The sequence below is a fragment of the Pipistrellus kuhlii genome, unplaced genomic scaffold (genome assembly GCF_014108245.1).
Source record: "Pipistrellus kuhlii isolate mPipKuh1 unplaced genomic scaffold, mPipKuh1.p scaffold_m20_p_62, whole genome shotgun sequence".
NCBI classification, from domain to species: Eukaryota; Metazoa; Chordata; class Mammalia; order Chiroptera; family Vespertilionidae; genus Pipistrellus; species Pipistrellus kuhlii.
Genome location: NW_023425565.1, coordinates 1,435,017 through 1,458,253, shown reverse-complemented (window position 1 = coordinate 1,458,253; position 23,237 = coordinate 1,435,017). Strand labels below are relative to the sequence as shown.

General features: G+C 50.3%; 1 protein-coding gene across 3 annotated transcripts in view; it reads left to right on the top strand.

The window, feature by feature from the left end:
* The window catches only part of MFSD14B (major facilitator superfamily domain containing 14B), a 73,209-nt gene extending 54,994 nt beyond the window's left edge, over nt 1-18,215 (top strand). For 2 of the 3 annotated variants that reach the window (XM_045575040.1, XM_036420109.2), the window contains exons 6-12: nt 3,148-3,366; nt 5,025-5,138; nt 12,444-12,515; nt 13,469-13,581; nt 14,899-14,996; nt 15,588-15,730; nt 16,365-18,215. In XM_045575040.1, coding sequence (XP_045430996.1) covers nt 3,148-3,366; nt 5,025-5,138; nt 12,444-12,515; nt 13,469-13,581; nt 14,899-14,996; nt 15,588-15,730; nt 16,365-16,610 — 1,005 coding nt within the window. In that variant the 3' untranslated portion in view covers nt 16,611-18,215. The remainder of the gene's footprint in view (nt 1-3,147; nt 3,367-5,024; nt 5,139-12,443; nt 12,516-13,468; nt 13,582-14,898; nt 14,997-15,587; nt 15,731-16,364) is intronic. The other variant, XM_036420110.2, reaches the window with a different exon arrangement.
* The last annotated feature ends 5,022 nt before the right edge of the window (nt 18,216-23,237 follow it).

The window sequence follows — 23,237 nt, the reverse complement described above, 5'->3', positions numbered from 1 at the left end:
CATTAAATTTATCAGCCTTTTCTAGGAAATTCTTGAAAAATCTTATAACCGTGGTTTTGAACTTTATATCCAGTGGTTTGCTTTCCTCCATTTCCTTCATTTGTGGCCTGTCTCTTTGTCTCCGCATTTTAGCTTCTTCCCTGAGTTGGTGGAGTGGCTTTGTGTGCTTGGTGTCCTAGTAGGGCCCAGGGGCTTGGCCTCCCCAGTTACCTGAGGTGGGCAGTCTTGGTGCACCCCTTAGTGGGCTGTGTGTGCAGTCTTGTAGTTAAGCCTTGATTGTTGTTGGTATCACTGGGGGGAGTTGACCTCCAGGTCAGTTAGCTGTGAGGATCTGCAATGTTTCCACTGGGAGGGCAGCTTGGATGGGGCAGAGTCTCAGGGTGGTTCAGACAAGCTTTGGTTTCCCATCAGCCCCACCCTAAGAGGGCCCTGTTCTTAGTGTCCTGTGGCAAGGCTTCTGAATGAAGGCTGCTCTCAAGTTTCACCCACTGCCAAGATAGTCCAATTTCTCCCTGAATGAGTCTGATACCCAAAGTCTCACCCAGAGCTGGATTTCAGTGCAGTCGGGAGGTTTTGTTTTCCACCCGAACGAGAAAGCTACCCTTGCATTTGCTGCCTGCCCTCTCCATGTGCAGCAAGTAAGCCAGCCGAGTATTCAGCTGCCCGCCCCTCCATAGCTCCTCTGAGTCTCAGTGTCCTTTTCTCTTTCCTTCTAGTTGTAGAATTTCCACTCAGCCAGCTTTCCAGTGGTTCTGGACGATGTCCGCTCTGTCTTCCAGTTGCAGTTTTTATTTTATTTATTTATTTATTTATTTTAATATATTTTATTGATTTTTTTACAGAGAGGAAGGGAGAGAGATAGAGAGCTAGAAACGTCGATGAGAGAGAAACATCGACCAGCTGCCTCCTGCACATCCTACCGGGGATGTGCCCGCAACCAACGTACATGGCCCTGACCGGAATTGAACCTGGGACCTTTCAGTCCGCAGACCGACGCTCTACCACTGAGCCAAACCGGTTTCGCCCAGTTGCAGTTTTTAAATTGTTGTGCGAGGCAGCAGTCTAGTATTTACCTTTGCCGCCATCTTGATTTCTCTTGAGGATCTCCTGTTGGCAACTGAGATATGCACTGGGTTATGTGGCTCCAGGCAGAGGATATTTCCGCCCACTGTGCACCACTGGCGCTATCCATCACCAGAAGACCCCTAGACGCAGTCTCCCAACCCCTGTGACCTTGCCCTGCCAAGCTTATGTCCTTCAGAAAAGTCTGTTTCTCGCACCCAGTCTGGACCTGCAGTGACCCTTTTTTAAGGATCCTCTGCTAGAGACTCATGCAGTGACTGAGTGCTGTGGTTCTGGGGTAGGGACCACTTTCCCCACTGAGTGCCTGTCCTGTACCACCCCCAAACAGGAGACCCAGCAGCCCTGTTCTGTCCCTGGTGGCCATGCCCTGCTGAGCTCACACCTTGTGGGCTACCACAGCTTGGGCCCTCACTACAGACTTCATTCAGACGACTCTGGGGTGGTGGAGGCTGCCAGGAGGCTGATCTCCGAGTACCTTGGGCCTTTTATTGATTGGCCCCAGGCTTGGAGTTTCTGAAGCCGACCTTTGTACACAGCTGGTCTATTCCTACACACACCCAGACCCAGTGGAGGCAGTCACGAACTGTGGATTACATGGCTGCTCCACACAGGTGGTCCAAAGCCAGTTGCAGGCAGCCTCTGACAGTCACCTGCACCAGAGTTCCTCCCAAAATGGACTCAGAACCAGCACAACCACAGGTGGGCTTCAGACCAAACCAGAGACCAACCACACAAGTGGCACATTCACAGAGAGATCTCAGCTGTCCCTATTTTCTGCTGGGGCCAACTCTAATTCGAGAGGGAGGTCCCACCAGTGACTTATACACTGTGGTCAGCTTTGGTCCTTATAGTCAGCCTGCTGGGTGTTAGTTAGTCCACTCACAGATGGGCTGACAGCAGTCATGGCGCCACTACAACAGGAGGGCTCACATAACCCACCCAAGAGACTTTTCTGGAACACCTAGCTGAAGTGATCAGGAAGATCCCTCTGCTGAGCCCCACAAGACTCCAGCTGCATAAGGCCTGGCACTGGTACCCTGAGCTGGGGGCCTCCGCAGCTGAGGCTCGGTCCTGATTTAACTCCACATATGGGTGTGGGGCCAACCCATTCTGGGTCTCCGCCCCTCTGATCTCTAGGAGGTCCTTAATGATGATTGCTTTGTAATTTAGTTGTAATTTTTGTTTGGTTGTGGGAGAAGGCAAGGACTGCGTTTTCCTACTCAGCCATCTTGACCGGAAGCTCAAATAGTGCATATTTCTGAGAGATAAATCAAGTACAGTCCCTGGGTAGTTTTTATCTTATGCCAGTGGGCATTTTTAAAATAACTTTCTTCCCACAGCCCTATTTCTCAATTAAATAAGACAAAAACATGTGTGTTTTCTTTATAAGGAAGATTTGCACAATCTTTATTTTTTTCCATCCTCACCAGAGGATATTTTTTTCATTGATTTTAGAGAGAGGGAAGTGGGGGGAGAGACATCAATGTGGGAGAGAAACATTCATCATTGCCTTGTATGCACCCCAACCCTGGATCAAGTTCACAACCTTTCTTTGTACGGAATGATGCTGTGGCCCACTGAGTCACACTGGCCAGGGCCACAGTTTTTATTTTTAATTACTTTCGTTTTTTGCTCTTATAGCTTTACACAATATCTCCAATTAGTTAGTAGTGGATGAAAAAATTCTTAAGCCGAGACCGGTTTGGCTCAATGGATAGAGCGTAGGCTTGGGGACTAAAGGGACCCGGGTTCTATTCCGGTCAAGGGCATGTACTTTGGTTGCGGGCATATCCCCAGTAGTGGGTGTGCAAGAGGCAGCTGATCGATGACTCTCTCTCATCGATGTTTCTAACTCTCTATCTCTCTCCCTTCCTCTCTGTACAAAATCAATAAAATATATATTTTTTTTAAAAAAGAAAAAATTCTTAAAACAAAATGACCTTGATTCTCGTTTCTTAAAATTTGTGTGCAGCACATTCCTTTGTCTTGTTTAAAACCGAGGGAGGATGGCTGTAGGTGTGCACCTGCTGCAGGTGGGACGCTGGGAGAGTGCCTTTTCCGCAGGTCTCAGCCACCTTTGCAGCCAGTCTGGTCAGCAGCCCAGCCATTGGAGCGTACCTCTCAGCGAGCTACGGAGACAGCCTCGTTGTGCTGGTGGCCACGGTGGTGGCTCTTCTGGACATCTGCTTCATCCTATTGGCTGTTCCAGAATCCTTGCCAGAGAAAATGAGACCACTCTCCTGGGGAGCTCAGGTTTCTTGGAAACAAGCAGATCCTTTTGCGGTAAATAAAAAGCTGAAAACATTATTTTTCTAAGTATCTTTCTAAGCCATGCAAATAAGAGAACATTTCTGCAAACTGAAGCATCCCCGCAATTGTTAATCCATTTCTGCCTCCAGTAAGAGAAAAAAATTAATTGCAAGGAAGGGACTGAAGTAGAGTGTGCATCAAGGAATATATAGAGTTGGTATTTTTTAAGTCATGCGTGCGATTATCACAACAAAAGAGAAAAAAATGTCTAGTTAGAAAAAAATGTCATAGTTCCTATGAGGGAAAGAATTTTTTTTGGTTTTGCATAGTGTTTTATATTCATTTTTTAACAAAGAAATGAAGGTGGCCATTTAAAGTAGTTGTTTTCACTCGCTAAATTAAAAAAGGACAAAAATATCAGATCTGACTAAAGTAGTTATTTTCTAAGTTGTAGAAATATATCCATTTAGACCAGGGGTTTTGAACTTGTATTTTATAGATTAGATTCTTGGTTTTCTTTCTTTTAAAAAATATATATATATATATTTATTTTTTGCATCGGAGAATTCCATTAAAAACTCAAAAAAGTACTCAGAAGAAGAACTTTAGTTCCCCCTCTTGATTTGAAACTTCTTGAAGAAAATATGTACAGAAAAAAAACTAACCAGGGAGTTGATACTTGTTTTTTATCCTCCCAGTCTACCCTTTAGGAAAATACATGTAATAAGAAACTAACTCATGAGAAATTCTTTTCCAAAAAGCTTCCTTGGGGCTTGGCCGGGACCTGCCTGTAGCGGTGCGCCCAGCCGTGTGTGCCATGTGGGGAAAGGAGACCAGGCACACTGGACGCAGGCAGGCCTCCCACCACTATCTTGTTGACCAATTTACAGGCAAATTGAATGCTAACATTTTAAAGAATAGAGTGAATTTATATGTAATGAAATGCCTATACTGTTTATGGCTTTAAATAAGTTATGTTGTGAATGAAAAAGAGAGATCAGATTTTTCTTTTTTTAATATATTTTATTGATCTTTTACAGAGAGGAAGGGAGAGGGATAGAGAGTTAGAAACATCGATGAGAGAGAAACAGCAATCAGCTGTCTCCTGCACAGTCCCTTTAGGGGATGTGCCCACAACTAAGGTAAATGCCTTGACCGGAATCGAACCTGGATTCTTCAGTCCACAGGCTGACGCTCTACCCACTGAGCCAAACCAGTTAGGGCAGATTTTTCTTAAAAAGTTTTGGAGTAACATGTTTACAGGGTGTTTATAGGATGTTCAGGGTCTGTTTCAGGTTGTGAAGCAATGTTGTTAAGTAAACAGGAGCAAATGTGTGTGTCTGTGTGTGTTTATGCTGTAATATTTGAAGCACATATCTCCAAAATGAGGACTTGTAACCTCCATAGAGAGATGGTAATCGATATCAGGTGAAGGTCCACTTCCTTTTATGGTCCAATCAACAGGTGTCACTCTTCCTCAATAGCTGAAAACATGACACCAGTGTGGAAGGGTATCTGACGGCAGTCTCTGTTTGCTGCTTTTTGTTTTTCAATTACAGTGGTCATCTAATATTATATTAGTTTTCGGTGTGCATCCAGTGGTTAGACATTATATAACTTACTAAGTGATTGTCCAATAAATTTTGGACCCATCTGACTATTTCTTCTTTCATCTTTCTGCTTTTTCTTAGCCCCTGAAGAAAGTTGGAAAAGATCCTACCGTGCTACTCATCTGCATCACTGTGTTTCTTTCTTACCTTCCTGAAGCTGGGCAGTACTCAAGTTTTTTTCTCTACCTCAGACAGGTGTGTAGCAGGTACCTAGTAGCTTTCAAACATAAGGAAAAAGCAAGGATTGGCATCTGGTCTAAAAATATTTTGGGGAAAACAGTGTCGAGAAAAGAAAAATGTGTCAACTTGCTTCAAGTTATAAATGAAGGTGCTGACATGCGATGAGTAGGCAGGAACCTTTAATACGGTGGTGTTTTAAAATGCAGTGAAGTGTTTACTGTGGGAAATTACCTCGAGAACTATAGAGAATTAGCAGAAGCAATTCATCATCATGTTTTAAATCATTAATGTCCATTAAGTTTTGCAAAGGGAACATTGACTTCAGAAGCACCCTGCTGTGGACTGGAGGAGGCTCACAGTAATACGAAGATAATACTGTTTCTCCTGATAACATTCTTGGGGTTGGTCATAGCCTTGTCTGAGGTTGGTGATCGGCAGGTTGCCTGTCCTAGCAGTTCACACGTTTTGAAGCTCAGGTCTCTGAGCGCCTCCTTTCCCCACCCAGTTGGGTGCCTGAGTAACTCTGCCCAGTGGTTCAGCTGCCACATGCCACTTCCTCCGCTCCACACCCGCTTCCTGACTAGCTTCCTCTCTTCTCAGTACCATTCCTGGGATGTGCTCAGACTGACAGATGGCTGGAGGGTGGGGGGAGGGGGCCTAGAAGGGCGTGATGTTTCTTGAAGGAGTGGAGACCTTCTGCAATTGATGGTGTGATCTGTTAACGGGAAAAACAACAACATTGAAACCTGTAAAGAATTTTTTTGTGAGTTTATTTGAGCCAAACTGTTGACATATGCCGGGAAGCAGAACCTCAACGGATTGAGATAATGCTCCAGAGAATGACGGGTTACATTTCTCTATTTATACACTGAAATCAAAGGAGGGACATAGGTGGGTTACCTGAAATTCATTGGTGATGGAGTAAGGAGGCAGGAGAAAGCAAAGTGGTGGGAAACTCCTGGGATTTGATAAAAAAAAATGATGGACGTGTACTCAGGTGAGTGCAGGAACAAGTAACATGATAAAGAAGGAATTTGAGGCGTCTGTCCTGGCGCCCACCACATTTGGTTGTGCACCAGGGGCTCCGAAAAAAGGGAAGTTACAAGTTACCCAGACATCTCACAGTGTGTTATCTTAGAGGCAAAAGGCAAATGGGCTCAGTAAAAAGATCAAAGTTGATCTTTGGGAAAATGACTATCCACTATAACCTGTTTGTAGTTCGATGTTTAATTTTCAGACCATCTTTTGTGGTTATGTTAGGTCTCTAAGTTTGCAAGACTGCCACACAGGCCTCCCCTGAGCTCGTCAGGTCAGCATGTGGCTCTTTTCTTTCACAGGTCACTGTCCAACTCTGAACACAGAAAGCCACTGAACGTGCACTTCTAATGGGTGAATTGTGTGGCATTTATATTGTATCAGTAAAATGTTTAAAAATATACTTATTGGGGGGAGGGCATGCATGGGAGTGGGGGGGCAATGGAAAGATATGTACACATATAATACCTTAATAAAAAAATAAAAATAAAAATATGCTTATTTACAAATGGTAGGCAGAGAAATAACCCTTAAAGTTCACATTTTTTTTTCTAATTTTTTAATTGCATTTGATTAGCTGCTAAAAATGTGAATGTCAGCAACACTGATTTAGAAGCAGGATCTAGCTCTAGTTCATTTTTCAGCTAAAGTTGTGTGACATGAAATGAGAAGAATGTATAATGTACACAATAATTTTTCCTTTTTGTCTCATGCATTCTGTTTTGTCGCTAAGAATTGCTCCTTTGCTCTTTAAAGTAATTTTGTTCAACCATCTCACCCCACTCTTTTGTGTCTGAAAATGTCTTATTCTAAGCTGCATCTTCTGGAAGGATAATATTTCTCTTTAATTTTTCTTTTCTGCTATTGCATGAATTTTGTGCACCAGGCCTCTAGTCCACTTGACCTTTTTATCTCCAAGTGTTTTTTGTATTTTTCTTTTCAGTGTATTTAAATTTAAAAAAGTTTACCAATTTCTGCCGAAACCGGTTTGGCTCAATGGATAGAGCGTCGGCTTGGGGACTGAAGGGTCCCGGGTTCAATTCCGGTCAAGGGCATGTACCTTGGTTGTGGGCATATCCTCAGTAGGGGGTGTGCAAGAGGCAGCTGATCGATGATTCTCTCTCATCGATGTTTCTAACTCTGTATCTCTCTCCCTTCCTCTCTGTACAAAATCAATAAAATATATTTATTAAATAAATAAGTAAATAAATAAATAAATAAGTTTACCAATTTCTATTACCCACCCCAGCTGCCTCTGGCCGCTACCAATAAGTTCTGTATTCATGAACCCCCTTTTTTTTTTTTTTTTGTGAGATTCCACATATAAGTGAATTCATATGGTATTTGTCTTTGATTTATTTCACTTAATACCCTCTAGGTGCATCCATGTTGTTGCAAATGGCAAGATTTCATTTTGTTTTGTTGATGAGCTAGAGGCCTAATGCACAAAATTCGTACAAGGGAAGGTCATTCTGCTATTGGGTCTAATTAGTATAGTTAGCTCTTTATTATAAGGATGGTACTTCTCTGTGCGTGTGAGTGTGTCACATCTTTACCCATGCACCCACCAATAGGCACTTTTTTATGGGAGAATAACATCCCATATTATAGATACCATATTTCTTTATCCATGTACTTAACAATGGACACTTAGGTTGGTACGTTATCTTTATAGTAAATAACGCTTTATATGGGGGTGTTACTGATTGGAGTTACTGGCTAGGATTTTAGTTCTTTTTGTTGATGTAGAAAAGATTTTACGGTCAACAAAAATAAAAGTAAAGCAAAGTGGGGCTTATTGAAGATACTTTCCAAATGAGGAGGGGCCATGAGAGAGGGAGAGAAGAGGGGGAGGGGGAAGAGGAGAGGGAGCGGGTGGGGCAGTGACAGGGGACAGTGTCAGTGTGGCCGGAGCAGGCAGTGGAGGAGACGGCCGCCGCCTGCGCTCACTGGAGTCCGTCAGGCTCAGGGCTCAGCCCAGGACCAGCACAGCTGCCCCCGTCTTCCTTGGTTGCAGGTCCCATGGGGTCCCTTAGAGGTTGTCTCCGTGCCCTGGGTGGGGGGAGGGGGAATGGCACGGGTGTACTCCTTGGAGGTAGACAGACAGACAGACCAGGGGCCTCACCTCCAGGCTTTAAAGGGGCTTTCTGACCCCCGGGCTGCCTCTGCCAGAGCCCTCCAGCTCCTGCTTTTTATTTTTATTTTTTTTATTTAATATTTTATTGGTTTTTCACAGAGAGGAAGGGAGAGAGATAGAGAGCTAGAAACGTCGATGAGAGACCAGCTGCCTCCTGCACACCTCCCATCGGGGATGTGCCCGCAGCCAATGCACATGCCCTTGACTGGAATCGAACCTGGGACCTTTCAGTCCGCAGACCGAGGCTCTATCCACTGAGCCAAACCAGGCCAGGGCAGCTTCTGCTTTTTAAAAAACCACTCACCTGCCTGCCCCACCATGTCCGACTCCACCCCGAGGCCCTGCAGGAGAGGGTTTCTGCCTGCCAACTGGGCGCTGATGAAGAACCTGGGCAACGGAGGCTGATGATGAGGTGGATGCAGGGGGAGCAGGGGGAGAGGGAGGGAGAGGGTGGCGGCTGTGGGGAGGGCCAGGGCAGTAGCAGGGCAGGTCCAGCAGCTTCCCGGGTGTCTCGGTCCAGGGCAGGAGGCCACTCATTAGCCATTGCAGCTGGTCCTGGGTGTCACTGGTCTGGTTTTGCCGCCTTCCTGGGCCCGGTGCTGAAATATAACTGAGGCCTCCGTGTTCCCTCTAAGATCAGAGGGTCAAACTGGGTAACTAGCAAAATGCTAGGAGCAGAAAGGTCACCCTGGGTCAAGGTTCCTCCCTACCGTTGTCCATAGTTTGGCTCCTGGGCTTCCCCCGCTGACCCGTGCAGCCGTCGCCTCGCTCCACTCAGATCTGTCCTAACGCCTGCCGCCGTGTGCGGACCGCCGGGCTGCCTGCCTTAGTGGCTGCACAATTTCAGTCCCGCCAACGGGGTATCCGTTCCCTTCCTCCACATCCCCACCAGCACTTGTATTGTGGAAATGGCCATTGAACTAGTGTGAGGTGACACTGCACTTCTCCGATGATTAGTGGCTTCAGCATCTTTTCATGTACCTGTTGGCCATCTGTATGTCTTCTTTGGAAAAATGCCTATTCAGTTTTATGCCCTTATTTTAAATTGGATTATTTGTTTGCTTGTTGCTACTGAGTTACATGAATTCCTGGTATATTTTGGATATTGGTTCCTTATCCAATGTATGACACCCAGTGATTTCTTCCCATTCAGTACATTGCTTTTTCATTTTGTTGATGATATCCTTTTTAGTTTGATAGAGTCCCACTTCCTTGTTTCTGCTTTTGCTTTTGCTTTTGGTGTTAGATTCACAAAATCATCTCCAAGATCTAAGTCAAGGAGCTCACCACCTATGTTTTCTTCTAGGAGTTTTATGGTTCTGGCTCTACATTTAAGTCCTTAATCCACTTCAGTTACTTTATTTTGTTTGGTGTCAGTTGGTGGTCTAGTTTCATTGTTTTGCATGGCTGTCCAGTTTTTCCAACACTATTTACTGAAGACACTGTCTTCTCCCCGTTGTATATTCTGGGCTCCTTTATCATAAATTAATTGACTGTATATGCATGGATGTATTTCTGGGCTTTCTAATTGGTTTCTTTAATCTGTGTCTGTTTTTATGCCAGTACCAGATTGCTTTAATTACTATAATTTTGTAAGATAATTTAAAATTAGGTGGTGTGATGCCTGCAGCGGTGTTCTTCCTCAAGAGTGCTTTGACTGCTGTATACAGTTTGGCTCAGTGGAGAGAGCGTCAGCCTGTGGATTGAAGGGTCCCGGGTTCGATTCCGGTCATGGGCATGTGCATTGGTTGCGGGCACATCCCCAGTGGTTGGTGTGCAGGAGGCAGCTGGTCGATGTTTCTCTCTCATCAATGTTTCTAGCTTTCTGTCCCTCTCCCTTCCTCTCTGTAAAAAATCAATTTTATATATATATATATATATGTGTGTGTGTGTGTGTATATATATATATATATATATATATATATATATATCATTGTTAAAATGGCCCTGAATAGTCAAAGCACTTTATTTTTTTTATTTTTATTTTTATTTTTTAAAATATATTTTATTGATTTTGTACAGAGAGGAAGGGAGAGAGATAGAGAGTTAGAAACATCGATGAGAGAGTCATCGATCAGCTGCCTCTTGCACACCCCCTACTGGGGATATGCCCGCAACCAAGGTACATGCCCTTGACCGGAATTGAACCCGGGACCCTTCAGTCCCCAAGCCAACACTCTATCCATTGAGCCAAACCGGTCTCGGCTCAAAGCACTTTTAATTAATATATATATATATATATATATTTTTTTTTTTTTTTTTTTTTTAAGAGTGCTTTGACTATTCAGGGCCATTTTAACAAAGTTAATTCTTCCAATCCATGAACACAGAATAGCTGTGTGTTTTCTGCTTCCTTCAACAATGTCTTGTAATTTTCAGAGTAAGAATATAATCTTCACTTCCTTTGTTAAGACTGTTCCTAGGTATTTTATTCTTTTTTATATATATATATTTTTATTGATTTCAGAGATGAAAAGAGGGGGAGAGAGATGAAAACATCAGTGAAGAGAGAATCATTGATCGGCTGCCTCCTGCACACCACAAACTGGGGGTCATGCCTGTGACCTGTCCGGGAACCAAACCATGACCTTCTGGTTCATAGGTCAACGCTGAACCACTGAGTCACGCCAGCCAGGCAGTTTTACTTCTTCACTTCCAATGTGGATACATTTTATTTCTTTTTCTTGCCTCTTTGCTGATGCTAGAACTACCAATACTATCCTATATAATAAAAGGCTAATATGCAAATTGTCCCCTTGGGAGTTTGACTGACCAGGAGTTCGACCACTTGCTCTAATGTGTGCTGACCACCAGGGGACACTATGACCGAGGAAGGCCTCAGCCAGCAGCCAGGGGAAGAAAGGCCCCAGCTGGCAGCCGGCAGCCAGGAAAGGCAGGCCCTGGCCAGTCCTATTCGCCAGCCAGGCCTAGGGACCCTACCTGAGCACGAATTTGTGCACCAGGCCTCTAGTCCGATATAAAAGAAGCTAATATGCAAATTGACCAAACGATGGAACGACCAGTTGCTGTTATGCACACTGACCACCGGGGAGGGGGCAGATGCTCAGTGCAAGAGATACCCTCTGGTGGTCAGTGGCTCCCACAGAGGGAGCACTGCTCCGCCAGAAGCCAGCTCGTGGCTGGCAAGCACAGCAGTGGTGGCGGCAGCCTCTCCTGCCACTGGGGCGGCGCTAAGCACGTCTGACCGATGGGCCTAAGCCATCAGTCGGACATCCCCCGAGGGCTCCGGACTGTGAAAGGGCAGAGGCCGGGCTGAGGGCACCCCCCACCCAGTGAACAAACTTTGTGCACCGAGCCTCTAGTATCAAATAAAATGGCAAGAGTGGACATCCTTTACTTGTTCCTGATCTGTAAAATGTGTTTGAGAGCCCTCGCCAGTTTGGCTCAGTGGATAGAGCGTCGGCCTGTAGACTGAAGGGTCCCAGGTTCAACTCTGGTCAAGGGCACATGCCCAGAAGGGATCATGGAGGAGGCAGCTGAGCAATGACTCTCTCTTACTGGTGTTTCTATCTCTCGCCTTCTTCCGTTCTCCAGGAAATCAATAAAGATACATTTTTTAAAAACTTGGTATTTAAAACGAATAGTTTTTGGCATATCAGAGCTGCTGAGGTGAAGCTTGTGGAACGGGCCTGTGTGGAGGCGTGAGACTGCCTAGTTGGTCTCCATGATTGCAGAGTCTCACTGCTCCCTCCCTCCCCCTTCCCCTCAGGCCCACGTGATTTTAATGTGCAGCCAACGCTGAGAAACACTGAACGTGCTAATGAGTAAATTCCAATTCTGCATCAGAAGTCAGGCTATGTTTATATTTCTCTAATGCTTGATAACATCTTTGTTTTTCGGTCGGTTGGGGATGGGAAGGAATATGAAACGATAGGTCTGTAGTAAAAAATGTCTTTAAAATATTTGTTAAGTTATGCTTACTTGTAATGGTTTTTTATCATATTTAGATGTAAATTTTCTGATTAAATAGGCTCAACTTTCAGCACTGCCTTAATTTGCCATAATCAAGGTTTTATTAACTTTTTCCAACTGTTTTGTCCTATAGCCTTACTAAAATATAACATTTCTTATTTTTGTAATATCTATATTAACAATAGTATTTCTACCTCTCCCCTTCTGTTTTACAGATCATAGGGTTTGGATCTGTTAAAATTGCAGAGTTCATAGCTGTGCTGGGAATTCTGTCTATTGTGGCTCAGGTGAGTGTCATTTTTCTCATTTCTTTTTTAAACATTTCTATTCGGAAATACCCGTAAGTTCACAGGAAGCTGTGGGAATGTCTCCCGCACGCCTGCCTTCGTTCCCCCGCCGTGGGAGTGACGTGTCTGCGGTGCAATAGCAGGCCCCGGGAACTGACATGGACTCCAGAGAGCCAGACACTTACTGCCAGGAGAATGCTCTGTGTCACTTTAATGCTGAGAAGTGAGTGGAAGTGAAAAGCAGAAATGGAAGCCGGCACCTGTCCGACCTCTGCTCGAAGAAATGGGGCAGGGCGGTGCGTGGGGCAGCGTGATGCGCGAAGAGCACTGGATTCCTGCTCTGTCACAGGCGCAGGCTGCACTGAGCCTGCTCCCCTGCGGCCGCCGTGTCCTTGGGGCCGGGAAGGAGGCCGCAGGCTGTGTCGCCTCCGTGTTCTCATCGACAAGGCTCCCGGGAACGCATCAGGCAAAGGCCTGTGTTTGTTTCCGTCCAGTTATACCAGCAAATGTACATTACCTTACACTTCCAGTTGCTCATCATTTGGCAGGCGGGTGGGGGCGGGCGGGTATGTTAGCTCTGGTCGTTAGCCCAGACCATTTGAAATAGTTTTTTAACAGAGTACATCTGTGCTAAAATCAAATCCATATCAGTCCAACTTTGCAAAGCTGCTAACCTCCAGCAAAATTCCCCGCGCCCTGTACTGTTCAGCAGGGCTTGCTCGTCACTGGTGGGCAAGGGACTGGCGTTTCTCAGAAAAGACTGAGGCCGTGTGCCTCGGCACGGCAGCCGGTGAATGGCTCTCACCTCCCCGGGGAAGTGCCAGCAGAGCACCAGGGACAGCGTGGGGAGGAGCCGAGGGCCCTGCGTCAGCTCCCAGCTCCGTGTGGTCCCTGCCTGGGCCCCTCCCCGAGCCCCGCGGTGTCCGTCTCCTCAGCTCTCCTTGGCTTTGCAGACAGCCCTGCTCCCCGTCGCCATGCGGTCGCTGGGGAAGAAGAAGACGGTGCTCCTGGGCCTGGGCCTGCAGGGGCTCCAGCTGGCCTGGTACGGGCTCGGATCGCAGGCCTGGTAAGCCTTCCGGGCCTCACCCACCGGGAAGGCTGGGGGAGCGGGGATGACGGGTGGGGTGAAGGCAGCAGGGGCTACTGACCAGTTTGGTGCCCTCGACATTTCAAAACCTGTTTGGACTTAGTTTTGGGAAGGCTGAGCGAGGTGGCAGGATCATTTGTAAAAACTGTCTTCACCTTCGTGGCTGTCTGTAAGTTGTTAATTAAATGTGTGTGCTTCCTCCTCCAGCCCCACAGAAATGTTATGTCTGTATTTTAAACACATTTGTCAGTTTTTGGGACATCAGATATGCTCTAAAACAAAAAGGCAAGGAAAATTGATAGCAGGCTCATCGCTGTAATTAGCTGCGTGACTTTATAACATAAGAACTTGAAATAGATGAATCCTAAGATCTCTTCCAAAACCATGTGTATCCTGGGGCAGTGACCCTGCTGGCATAGTCTAGTCCCCTACCAGGAAGGCCAGAATAAGCCCTGAGCCAGGAGAAATGACAGGCCCGAGTGCTGTTCTGTGATGTGGCTAGTGTCCCCAATGCTGGCTATCAAATCCAGGGGTCCTGTCTCTCTAAATATTAGTTACTCATTTTGCATGCCTGACAGAACAGAGACAGGAGAGGTGCGTAGAGGTCAGCAGGTGGTTCTTGTTCGTGGGATTCGGTGCCATGGACTCGGGCTGCGGAGCTGCGTCCGCCAGGCTCGCGCAGGAAAGGACGCTGCCCATCTGGAGGCTCTTCCTTAGGGTGTGCGTTTCCTCTGGTGTGACCGAGGGGTTCAGCCCAGGTGCACCTGCCTCCTCACAGAAGCCTGCTGCTGATTCCCACTCAGGTTCCCTCACTGGGGAAGGACCAGAGTCTAAGGAAGCGCGTCGGCCGCGGGCAGGCCTGGCTGAGCTGGCCGGGCCAGGCCGTGTGACAGGCTCGGCCCAGAGGGCGCGGTTGGGAGCCCGCAGGTGTCGTCTTGCACGACGGCTTCTCCGCCCGAGGGCAGCTGAGGAGCAGCTTCGGCCTCCGACACCCAGAACGCGGGTCCGGGGGACAGGTGGCATTTGTGGAAACAAACCAAAGCCTTTCGAGCTGCATCAGGCTTGCATCTAACGGTGCTAAAGGGAAACCAAGCAGAACAGGTTTTGAAAGAGGTGAAATCCCAGCCTATGAAGTGACGAATAACTTTCCAGATTAAAAAAGCAAACAAACCCTTTGTAAAGAGGAAAGATTAAATACGAGGCGACCTGGGGGGACAGACAGCACCTCGTGCTCCGCCCCACGGCACTCCGCCAGCGCCCAGCGCCGGCCCGCCCTGACCTGCCCTGTCCCTGCAGGATGGTGTGGGCTGCAGGAGCCGTGGCTGCCGCGTCCAGCATCACCTTCCCGGCCATCAGTGCCCTGGTGTCTCAGAACGCGGAGTCCGACCAGCAAGGTGAGAGCACGTCCCCTCGGTTCCTCCTGCCCTTGAGACGCCCCTGCCGGCAGCCGCGCAGCTCTGAGCCTCCTCCCCGGTGCGCCCTCCGCGGTGGCACACCTGTCTGCCGTCCGTCCTGCTCTGAATCACCCTCATGTTGTTAACATGTGCACTCAGCAGCTCAGAACACTCAGAGATAGAAATGGGACTGTTTCCTCTTTTTCGTTGTGACTCCTCTTTATTGTGATGCCATCGGAAGTAACTGGACTGTAGCAGATGTCTGTTAAAGGATGACAGACCAGTTAGCAAAACAGCGAGCTTTTTGTCTCCTCACTGTCACTGGAACTTGTTTAGTTTGGACTCCCTCTGAGGCATGAGCTGCATTTAGGAAGAGGTAAATAAAAATATTTTTTTTAAATAATAAAAAACTAAAATAGTGACCGCAGACTGTGTGTCCCTGCCGTGGACACCCGCCCTTTCATGGACTGAGTCCTCTTTGGCTCTTTTCTTTCCTTTTAATAAATCTTTATTGTTCAGAGTATTACAGTTGTTCCTCTTTTCCCCCCCGCGTGCCTTTCTGAGAAGACTGCCTTCTTTGTTCTCACTTAGGAGTTGCCCAGGGGATCATAACTGGAATCCGAGGACTGTGTAACGGCCTTGGGCCGGCGCTGTACGGCCTCATATTCTACATGTTCCACGTGGAGCTGACGGACGTGGAACCGAAACCGAGTCCTCCCAGTGCTGCTTCGCAGGTGATTGGTGATTAGCCTAGTGTTGTCACTGGGAATGTGTGACTGCAGAAGCTCTCTGACCGCAGAGGTGGCGCGTCCTCGTTTGTACACGAAAGCAACTGCTGGACCTGCCAGTTGGGAGGCCGCATGCAGTGCTCCTGGTTTCGGTGACTCAGTGTCTCATATAAAAGATTTATTTTAATTTGTTCAGATTCTGTTCTCACCTACCCAGTAGCTCTGATCAGAACCCTGTCTTCTGGGGAAACCCAAGCCAGATAAAGTATAAAATTACCTACAATTCCAGCTAGAAATTGAACTAGAGTCTGTTTCCTATTCTTTATTTAGTATTTTCCCTCCCTCCTTCTAAGCAATATTTAATAGAGATTTTTATACAGAATTGGAATGTTCAAGGACAGAATGCATGACCTGGGCCCAGAGGGTGAGATTAGAGGTAAACCACTGTCCTCACAGGCTGGCTCCGTGCTGAGCGGTGAGGGCGGCCGGAAAGGGCGCCGGGCCTGGAGCTTGCCTGGCATGCAGGACACTGTGCAGGGAGTGGTTCTCCGGAGGCAGTGTGGGTCTGGTCACCCAGAGCTCATTTTGCATTGAGGAGACTAACCAAACTCTTCATCTCTGCTTGTTTCCACACCCACAGGGAGCCCTCATCCCAGGCCCGCCGTTTTTATTTGGGGCGTGCTTAGTTCTTTTCTCTTTCCTGGTGGCCTTATTCATCCCTGAATGCAGTCACGGGGCTGAGAAACATAGCAGCAGCCTCAGCGGCACCGTCACCGACACGCCGGAGCGCGACAGCGACGAGGACATGGAGCCCCTGCTGCCGGGCGGCCGCGCCTGGGGCCTGTCGCCCTGCGGGGAGCCGGTGGGCCAGTGCACCGAGCTGTGAGCGCAGCGGGCGCCGGGGGCCCGGTGCTGGAGGGGAGATGAGTGGCCCCTTTAGGGCCACGTGTGATAAGTAACCCTCTGCCCCCCCTTCCTCCTCTTCCTCCTCTTCCATTCCTTTCCTTTCAGGTTGTGCATTGGAACAAGTTAGGGTTTGAAATACGTTGCTGCAAATAGTACGCAGCTCTCAGAGTTATCTGGAGTTCCGGCTTTTTCCTCTCTCACCTCCAGGGCCGAGGGCAGCAGCCCCAGGTCCTGCTCCGTAGAAGCTGCAGGACTGCGTCTCTGGCCAGATTCACGGTGCAGAACCCTCCGCCTTCCTCGTCCTGCTTCTCTGGAAAGTGCCACGGGGCCCACAGGTGTGAGGAGCGGGCGCCTCCGGAGCCACTCAGCACGGGGACCTGCTGCCTTTGTTCTCAGGTCACAGCCGGGCTTACTGCCCTGCTCTCGCCTCCGCTTCACGTTCGTGGCTAGAATGAGACCCAGCACACACACGGGGTGTTCATGATACTGACCGTGGTGTCCTTCACCGTGAAGAGAATTTTTCCTACGAGTTTAAATATGAAGAAATAGCAATTCAGATTCCTTCACCTAGTGTCTTGGTGGATTCAAGGCGATTTTACAGAAGAAACACACACCACGCGTTCTGGAGCGGCCCCGAGCGAGAGGTGCTTCTGCAGGTGTTCAGCGGCAGCTTTCCTAGGGAGTGGGGGCCCCGGGCCGGGAGGGACCCCGTGCCGGGAGGGGCCCCGGGCCGGGAGGGACCGCCGTGCCGGGAGGGGCCCCGGGCCGGGAGGGACCGCTGTACCGGGAGGGGACCCGTGCCGGGAGGGACCCCGGGCCGGGAGGGACCGCCAGGCCGGGAGGGACCCCGGGCCGGGAGGGACCCCGTGCCGGGAGGGGACCCCGTGCCGGGAGGGGACCCCGTGCCGGGAGGGGCCCCGGGCCGGGAGGGACCCCGTGCCGGGAGGGATCCCGTGCCGGGAGGGACTGCCGTGTCGGGAGGGACCCCGGGCCGGGAGGGGCCCCGGGCCGGACCCTCGCAGACTCGGCCGCAGGACTGTTAGTTCCTCCCACGCCCGTCCTTGCCTCAGTCATCACCTCTGCCGTCACTGCTCTGTAAGTGGCTGTTCTCAGCAGGTCTCTCTCCCCTGTGTGTCTGACATTGAATCCCATGGGAATATGCACATCGAGTTCTTCCTACAATATGATGGTTTAGGAAACTGTTTCACAGTGTCTTGCTAATTTTTCAAGATGTTTTACAGACAAAACTACAGATTTACATGCATTTTGCACCATGAACCCTTCGCTAGGCCCACCTTGAACAGAGTCCTGTGAAGGGTTTGTAGGTTTGAGATCTATGTACATCTTTTTTGAGGGGTTTAAATTTTTTTGATGGAGTGCTGTGCAAATCTAGTATTTATAAATGTAATGAAGGTATTGACAAATATATATGTAACTTTTATAAAAGATTATGTACTGCTTGAATACATTTAAAAGAAAATATATTTTGAAATCTGTTCTACTATGAACAAAAATGACATCTCTTTTTATTATGCTGTTGGTTTTAAGTTAAGCTTCCTAATGCACAATAAATTTGTACTGGGTATTTTTATGTCTTTTGTGCTTCTTTAAAGTAAATAGTACCATTGATCTTTGGGTTCTCTTTTGGATGGCTTGCAACTAAAATAAATTGCTAACCTTTAAGCTAATGCAAAATGTATGTGTATTTTCAAAGTTTAATTTTTAACAAACTTCCTTAAAAGCTCCCTTTAGTAACATCATCACTAATTTTTTAATCTTTATTGTTGAGACTTAGAAATGTCCCCATTGCCCCTTCCTCATTGCCCCCTCCATCCAGTTCCCACCCCAGGCCTTCACCACCCTGTTATCTGGTCCATGTGGAAGGATTAACTGGCCAGGCGGGCAGACGGCCGGCAGGCCGGTGGGGACAAAGGCAGGGAACAGGCAGGCAGACGGGGCCAGTGGGGACACAGAGGGACACAGGAGGGCAGACGGGGCCAGTGGGGACACGGGGGCACAGGAGGGCAGACGGGGCCGGTGGGGACACGGGGGCACAGGAGGGCAGACGGGGCCGGTGGGGACACGGGGGGCACAGGAGGGCAGACGGGGCCGGTGGGGACACAGGGGGGCACAGGAGGGCAGACGGGGCCGGTGGGGACACAGGGGGGCACAGGAGGGCAGACGGGGCCGGTGGGGACAAATAGGGGCACAGGAGGGCAGACGGGCCGTGCAGCAGCCTGACCACAGAGCCACCGGGCAGAGTGAGAGGCGTCTCTGGACCGGAGCAGGAGGCGTGGAGACCCAGCAAGGGCTGCAGCACAAGGTGTAGCCGCACAGGAACAGGGAGAACAAACGGGGGAGTTCAGTCCGTGTGGCAGGAGCCACCGAGGGACAGCGCGGAGAGATGCAGGAGCAGGCTCACGGCAGCCCTCCCTGGCCTTGCCCGGGCGGGAGTCTGGGTCTGCTGTACAAACTCCCGCCTGTGCCCACGCCCTCTGGTCTGTGGAGCTGACTTGGCGTTGAGCACGGACCCCGGGAAAACTCCGCGGCTCCGGCTCCCGGGCTCAGCTGTACGGCTGGTCCAGGCCCAGCCTCTCCACATAAAGGGAGCCTGTCTCTTCATTTTCCAAATGCGGTCTTCGGCCTTCGGCCCATCTAAAACCAGGCTTGGGCCCGCCACTTAAAGCCATTCCGGCGGCCGCCACATAAAAAGGCTCCCCTTGCCGGAACCGGTTTGGCTCAGTGGATAGAGCGTCGGCCTGCGGACTGAAAGGTCCCGGGTTCGATTCCGGTCAAGGGCATGTACATTGGTTGCGGGCACATCCCCAGTAGGCGGTGTGCAGGAGGTGGCTGATCGATGTTTGTCTCTCATCAATGTTTCTGACTATCCCTCTCCCTTCCTCTCTGTAAAAAATCAATAAAATATATTTGGGGGAAAAAGGCGCCCCTGGAGGGTGAAGGGCTGTCGGAGGGCCCCGTTAGAAAGCAGTAGGCTTCCCACCAGCTGCGAGACAAGTCCAACCAATGACCAGTGCCTGGGCTCTGCCCAGGCTCCGAAGGTCAAAGAGGCAGCCCCCCCCCCCCCGCCCGTTTGAGAATCTCGAATGCCCCTACGTGAGTAAGGACCGTGTGGAGGTGTCTGTGGTTGAACCTAAGACGTGCAGGGGCCTCAGGAACTCGGAATACAACTGTAACTGAACTCTGACCTGTCCAGGGGGTGCACGTAAGAGCTGGTCACTCCGAGCCCGGGGCCCTCGCGGCTGTTTTAGACGGCCGGGGGGAGGACTGAGGGCAGAGAAACAGCCGCAAGAGGAGGGAAGGGACCAGCACCTGGGGGGACCGCAGCAGCACACTTGGACACACCCAGCCCACCCAGCCTCGTCCCCGGCTAGGATTCCTGGTGCCGGAGGTCTGCTTGGACGTCCCTGCCTCTTCCCTCCTCCGCCCGAGGCTGGGGCACAGGGACACTAAGTTCTTGGGATCCTGGCCCGGCGACCGGTCTGCCTCTCTGTGTCCCCTGCCAAGGTGGGCCCAGCCATGCGTGAGCGGATTCCCCCATCCCCTCGATGCCTCCTCGGAGCAGCTCCTGGCGGTGGCCTTGTGGGGCCCAGAGGGGGTGTGGTCTTCAATAGAATGCCAGGGGGCCAGGGAGGGAATGCCCTCGCCTAGGCTGCCCTGGTGTTCACCCCACGCCAAGGGCTGGGAGCATTCACAGTGGGAGGGGAGGTGGGTCAGGGCGGGTCCATCCTCGAGGGCAGTCGATCACCAGACAGGACGGAGGAGGACGCAGGTTTGGATGTGGAACATGTTCTCTGCGGTGTCCCCTGCAGTTCCGGGACCTCTGAAATGCAAGCGCCTGGTCAGACACCAGCCTGGCCGCCTTTAAAGATAAAGTTTCTGGGAAAAACGCAGCCACGAGCAGATCAAGTTAACCCATCACAGCTTTCCCTGCGGACCGCCTGCTTCCATCTTTGTTGCTTAAAGTCTGTTAAAATGTCTTTGGCTTTCTTGAGAATGTGCTTTCAAACTATGTTTAAAATCCTATGTAATAAATCCCTAATACGCAAATCGACTGAATGGCTGACCAACCAGGGGAACGACTGACCACCAGGGGGCAGACGCTCAATGCAGGAGCTGCCCCTGGTCCGGCCTGCGCGTGGGCCCCCTGTTTGCCCAGCCTGCCAGTCACCCTGCAGAGGGGGCGGGGTCAGCCTGCCAGTCACCCTGCAAAGGGGGCGGGGTCAGTGAGCAAAGGGCGCTAGGCCTCCAGCCAAGGCAGGTGCCATCGAGGGCCCCCTCCATCACCCCACCCGCTGGACGCCCCACAGATGGGCCCTGGTCGCTGGCCAGGCCTAGGGACCCTGCCTTGCACACTTCCTGTGCCCCAGGCTCCAGGGTGCTCCGAAGGGCCCATCGAAGGAATGCCAGCTGTTTGCTTTGCTTGGTTTTTGAGGATTGAGGCTTCTAAGAATTATTAATTGGAAATTAGGTGATTTTGGTAATAAAAGGCATGGTGCTTAGAGATGCATTTTGGAAACTATTCCTAAAGGTTGTAGAAAAGGTTTGTAAAAATTAGATAAGATTTATAAGAAAGAATGTTAACAGGAAATTAAAGCCAAACAGGGTGGCCATTTGCAGCCAGCTTGTAATCCTCTCGGGCCCAGGACACAGCAAAACGCAAACAAACAAGCAGAAACGCCGGCAGAAAGGAGGGGCCGGAGAGGAGAAAATGGCTCACTCCTGCCGGAGGCCGCAGCCTCAGGGCAGGTGACTGCCAGGCGCTTCTCCTGACTTCCGCTCAGGGACTGAGCTGCACTAGAACGTACGGAGCTGTTTAAGACCTACAGACAGGGGCGTGTGGGATGCCTTGGACACACACACACACACACACACACACACACACCTGCAGTCTGCTGTGCCCTGAGGCGCTCACTGAGCTGGGCCGTGGATTCTGCAGGACAGATTCTACAGGAGCCTATACAGCTGGTTACTGTTCCTACTGTATTCATCCAACCCCAGCCAAACGCAACCGGGCAATACAATAAATGCATCAGTCTTTAATAAAAATAAGAGTAACTTTAGGGAGGAAATCATGTTTCAGCAGATTCTATACTATAATACATAATTGTGAGCTGATTCCAATTAATTGTCTGAAGTTTTATCTTTCACCTATGAATTGAATCGAATCCTAAGTTTGTCTAATTTTCTTGGATGTTTAGCTACAACTGTCCAGACTAACCCTTGCTTTCTTCCATCCTTTACCCTGGATCACTGAGCACTAAGCACTCCTTTCACCGACCACTCCTCATGAGTCTTGTTCAGTTTGTCTCTACCTGTTACCAGCCCCCGTCGCACCCGGGGAACACGGCCTCGGACGCCGTGGCCACCTCCTCCGGCCTGGGCCTCCTCCTCTGACAGAGGACAAGGATTTCTTAGCTCTGAAGAAATGTGGGATTTGTGTAGTCCTTTTCCAGTCTGTTAAAAGGAAAATTGTGGTGTTTTTGTTGTTGTTTGTTTGTTTTTTAATATATTTTATTGTGTGTGTGTATGTGTGTGTGTTTTGTTTTTTTTGTGTTGTTTTTTTTTTACAGAGAGGAAGAGAGAGGGATAGAGAGATAGAAACATCGATGAGAGAGAATCATCGATCAGCTGCCTCCTACTCACCCCCCACTGAGCATGTGCCCGCAACCAAGGTACATGCCCTTGATCGGAATCGAACCCCGGACCTTTCAGTCCACAGGCTGACGCTCTATCCACTGAGCCAAACCGGCTTCGGCGGAAAATTGTGTTTTATGGATAACCTTTTGGTCAAATAAGTTTAACAACCTCCCCAGGGTTTGAATGTGAAGAAGCTAGCCTTGGACTTGTGGGAGTCGGAGGAAGTCCCACTCCTTCCCAGGATTCTCGGGAGCCGGGGCTGCCCGCTCAGGCCGGCGTGCTTCCATTGCCAGAGGCAGAGGCGCTGGAGGTGAGGTGGCCTTTCCTGCGAAAAACGGGCTGGGGGGGGGGGGGGGCAGGTGTTGGCAGTGCCCCTGCGTGTCCCCAGGTGAGCCACAGCGGGCACAGTCAGCACGGAGAGCCCCAGCACCGGAGTGAAGCCCAGGCTTGGCGAAGAGTCCCCTCCGCCCTTCCTGGGCCCTGGCCCCGCACAGGCACGGAGAGCAGAATGAAGACAGCTTCCTAGCGGGGCGCGGGGGCGAGGCCGGGGCGCGGGGGGCGAGGCCGGGGCGCGGGGGGCGAGGCCGGGGCGCGGGGGGCGAGGCCGGGGCGCGGGGGGCGAGGCCGGGGTGCAGGGGGGTGAGGCCGAGGCGCGGGGGGTGAGGCCGGGGCGCAGGGGGCTGAGGCCGGGGCGCGGGGGCTGAGGCCGGGGCGCGGGGGCTGAGGCCGGGGCGCGGGGGCTGAGGCCGGGGCGCGGGGGCTGAGGCCGGGGCGCGGGGGCTGAGGCCGGGTCAGACAGGGATGAGGCCGGAGCGCGGGGGCTGAGGCCGGGTCAGACAGGGATGAGGCCGGAGCGCGGGGGCTGAGGCCGGGTCAGACAGGGATGAGGCCGGAGCGCGGGGGGCGAGGCCGGGGCGCAGGGGGTGAGGCCGGGGCGCAGGGGGTGAGG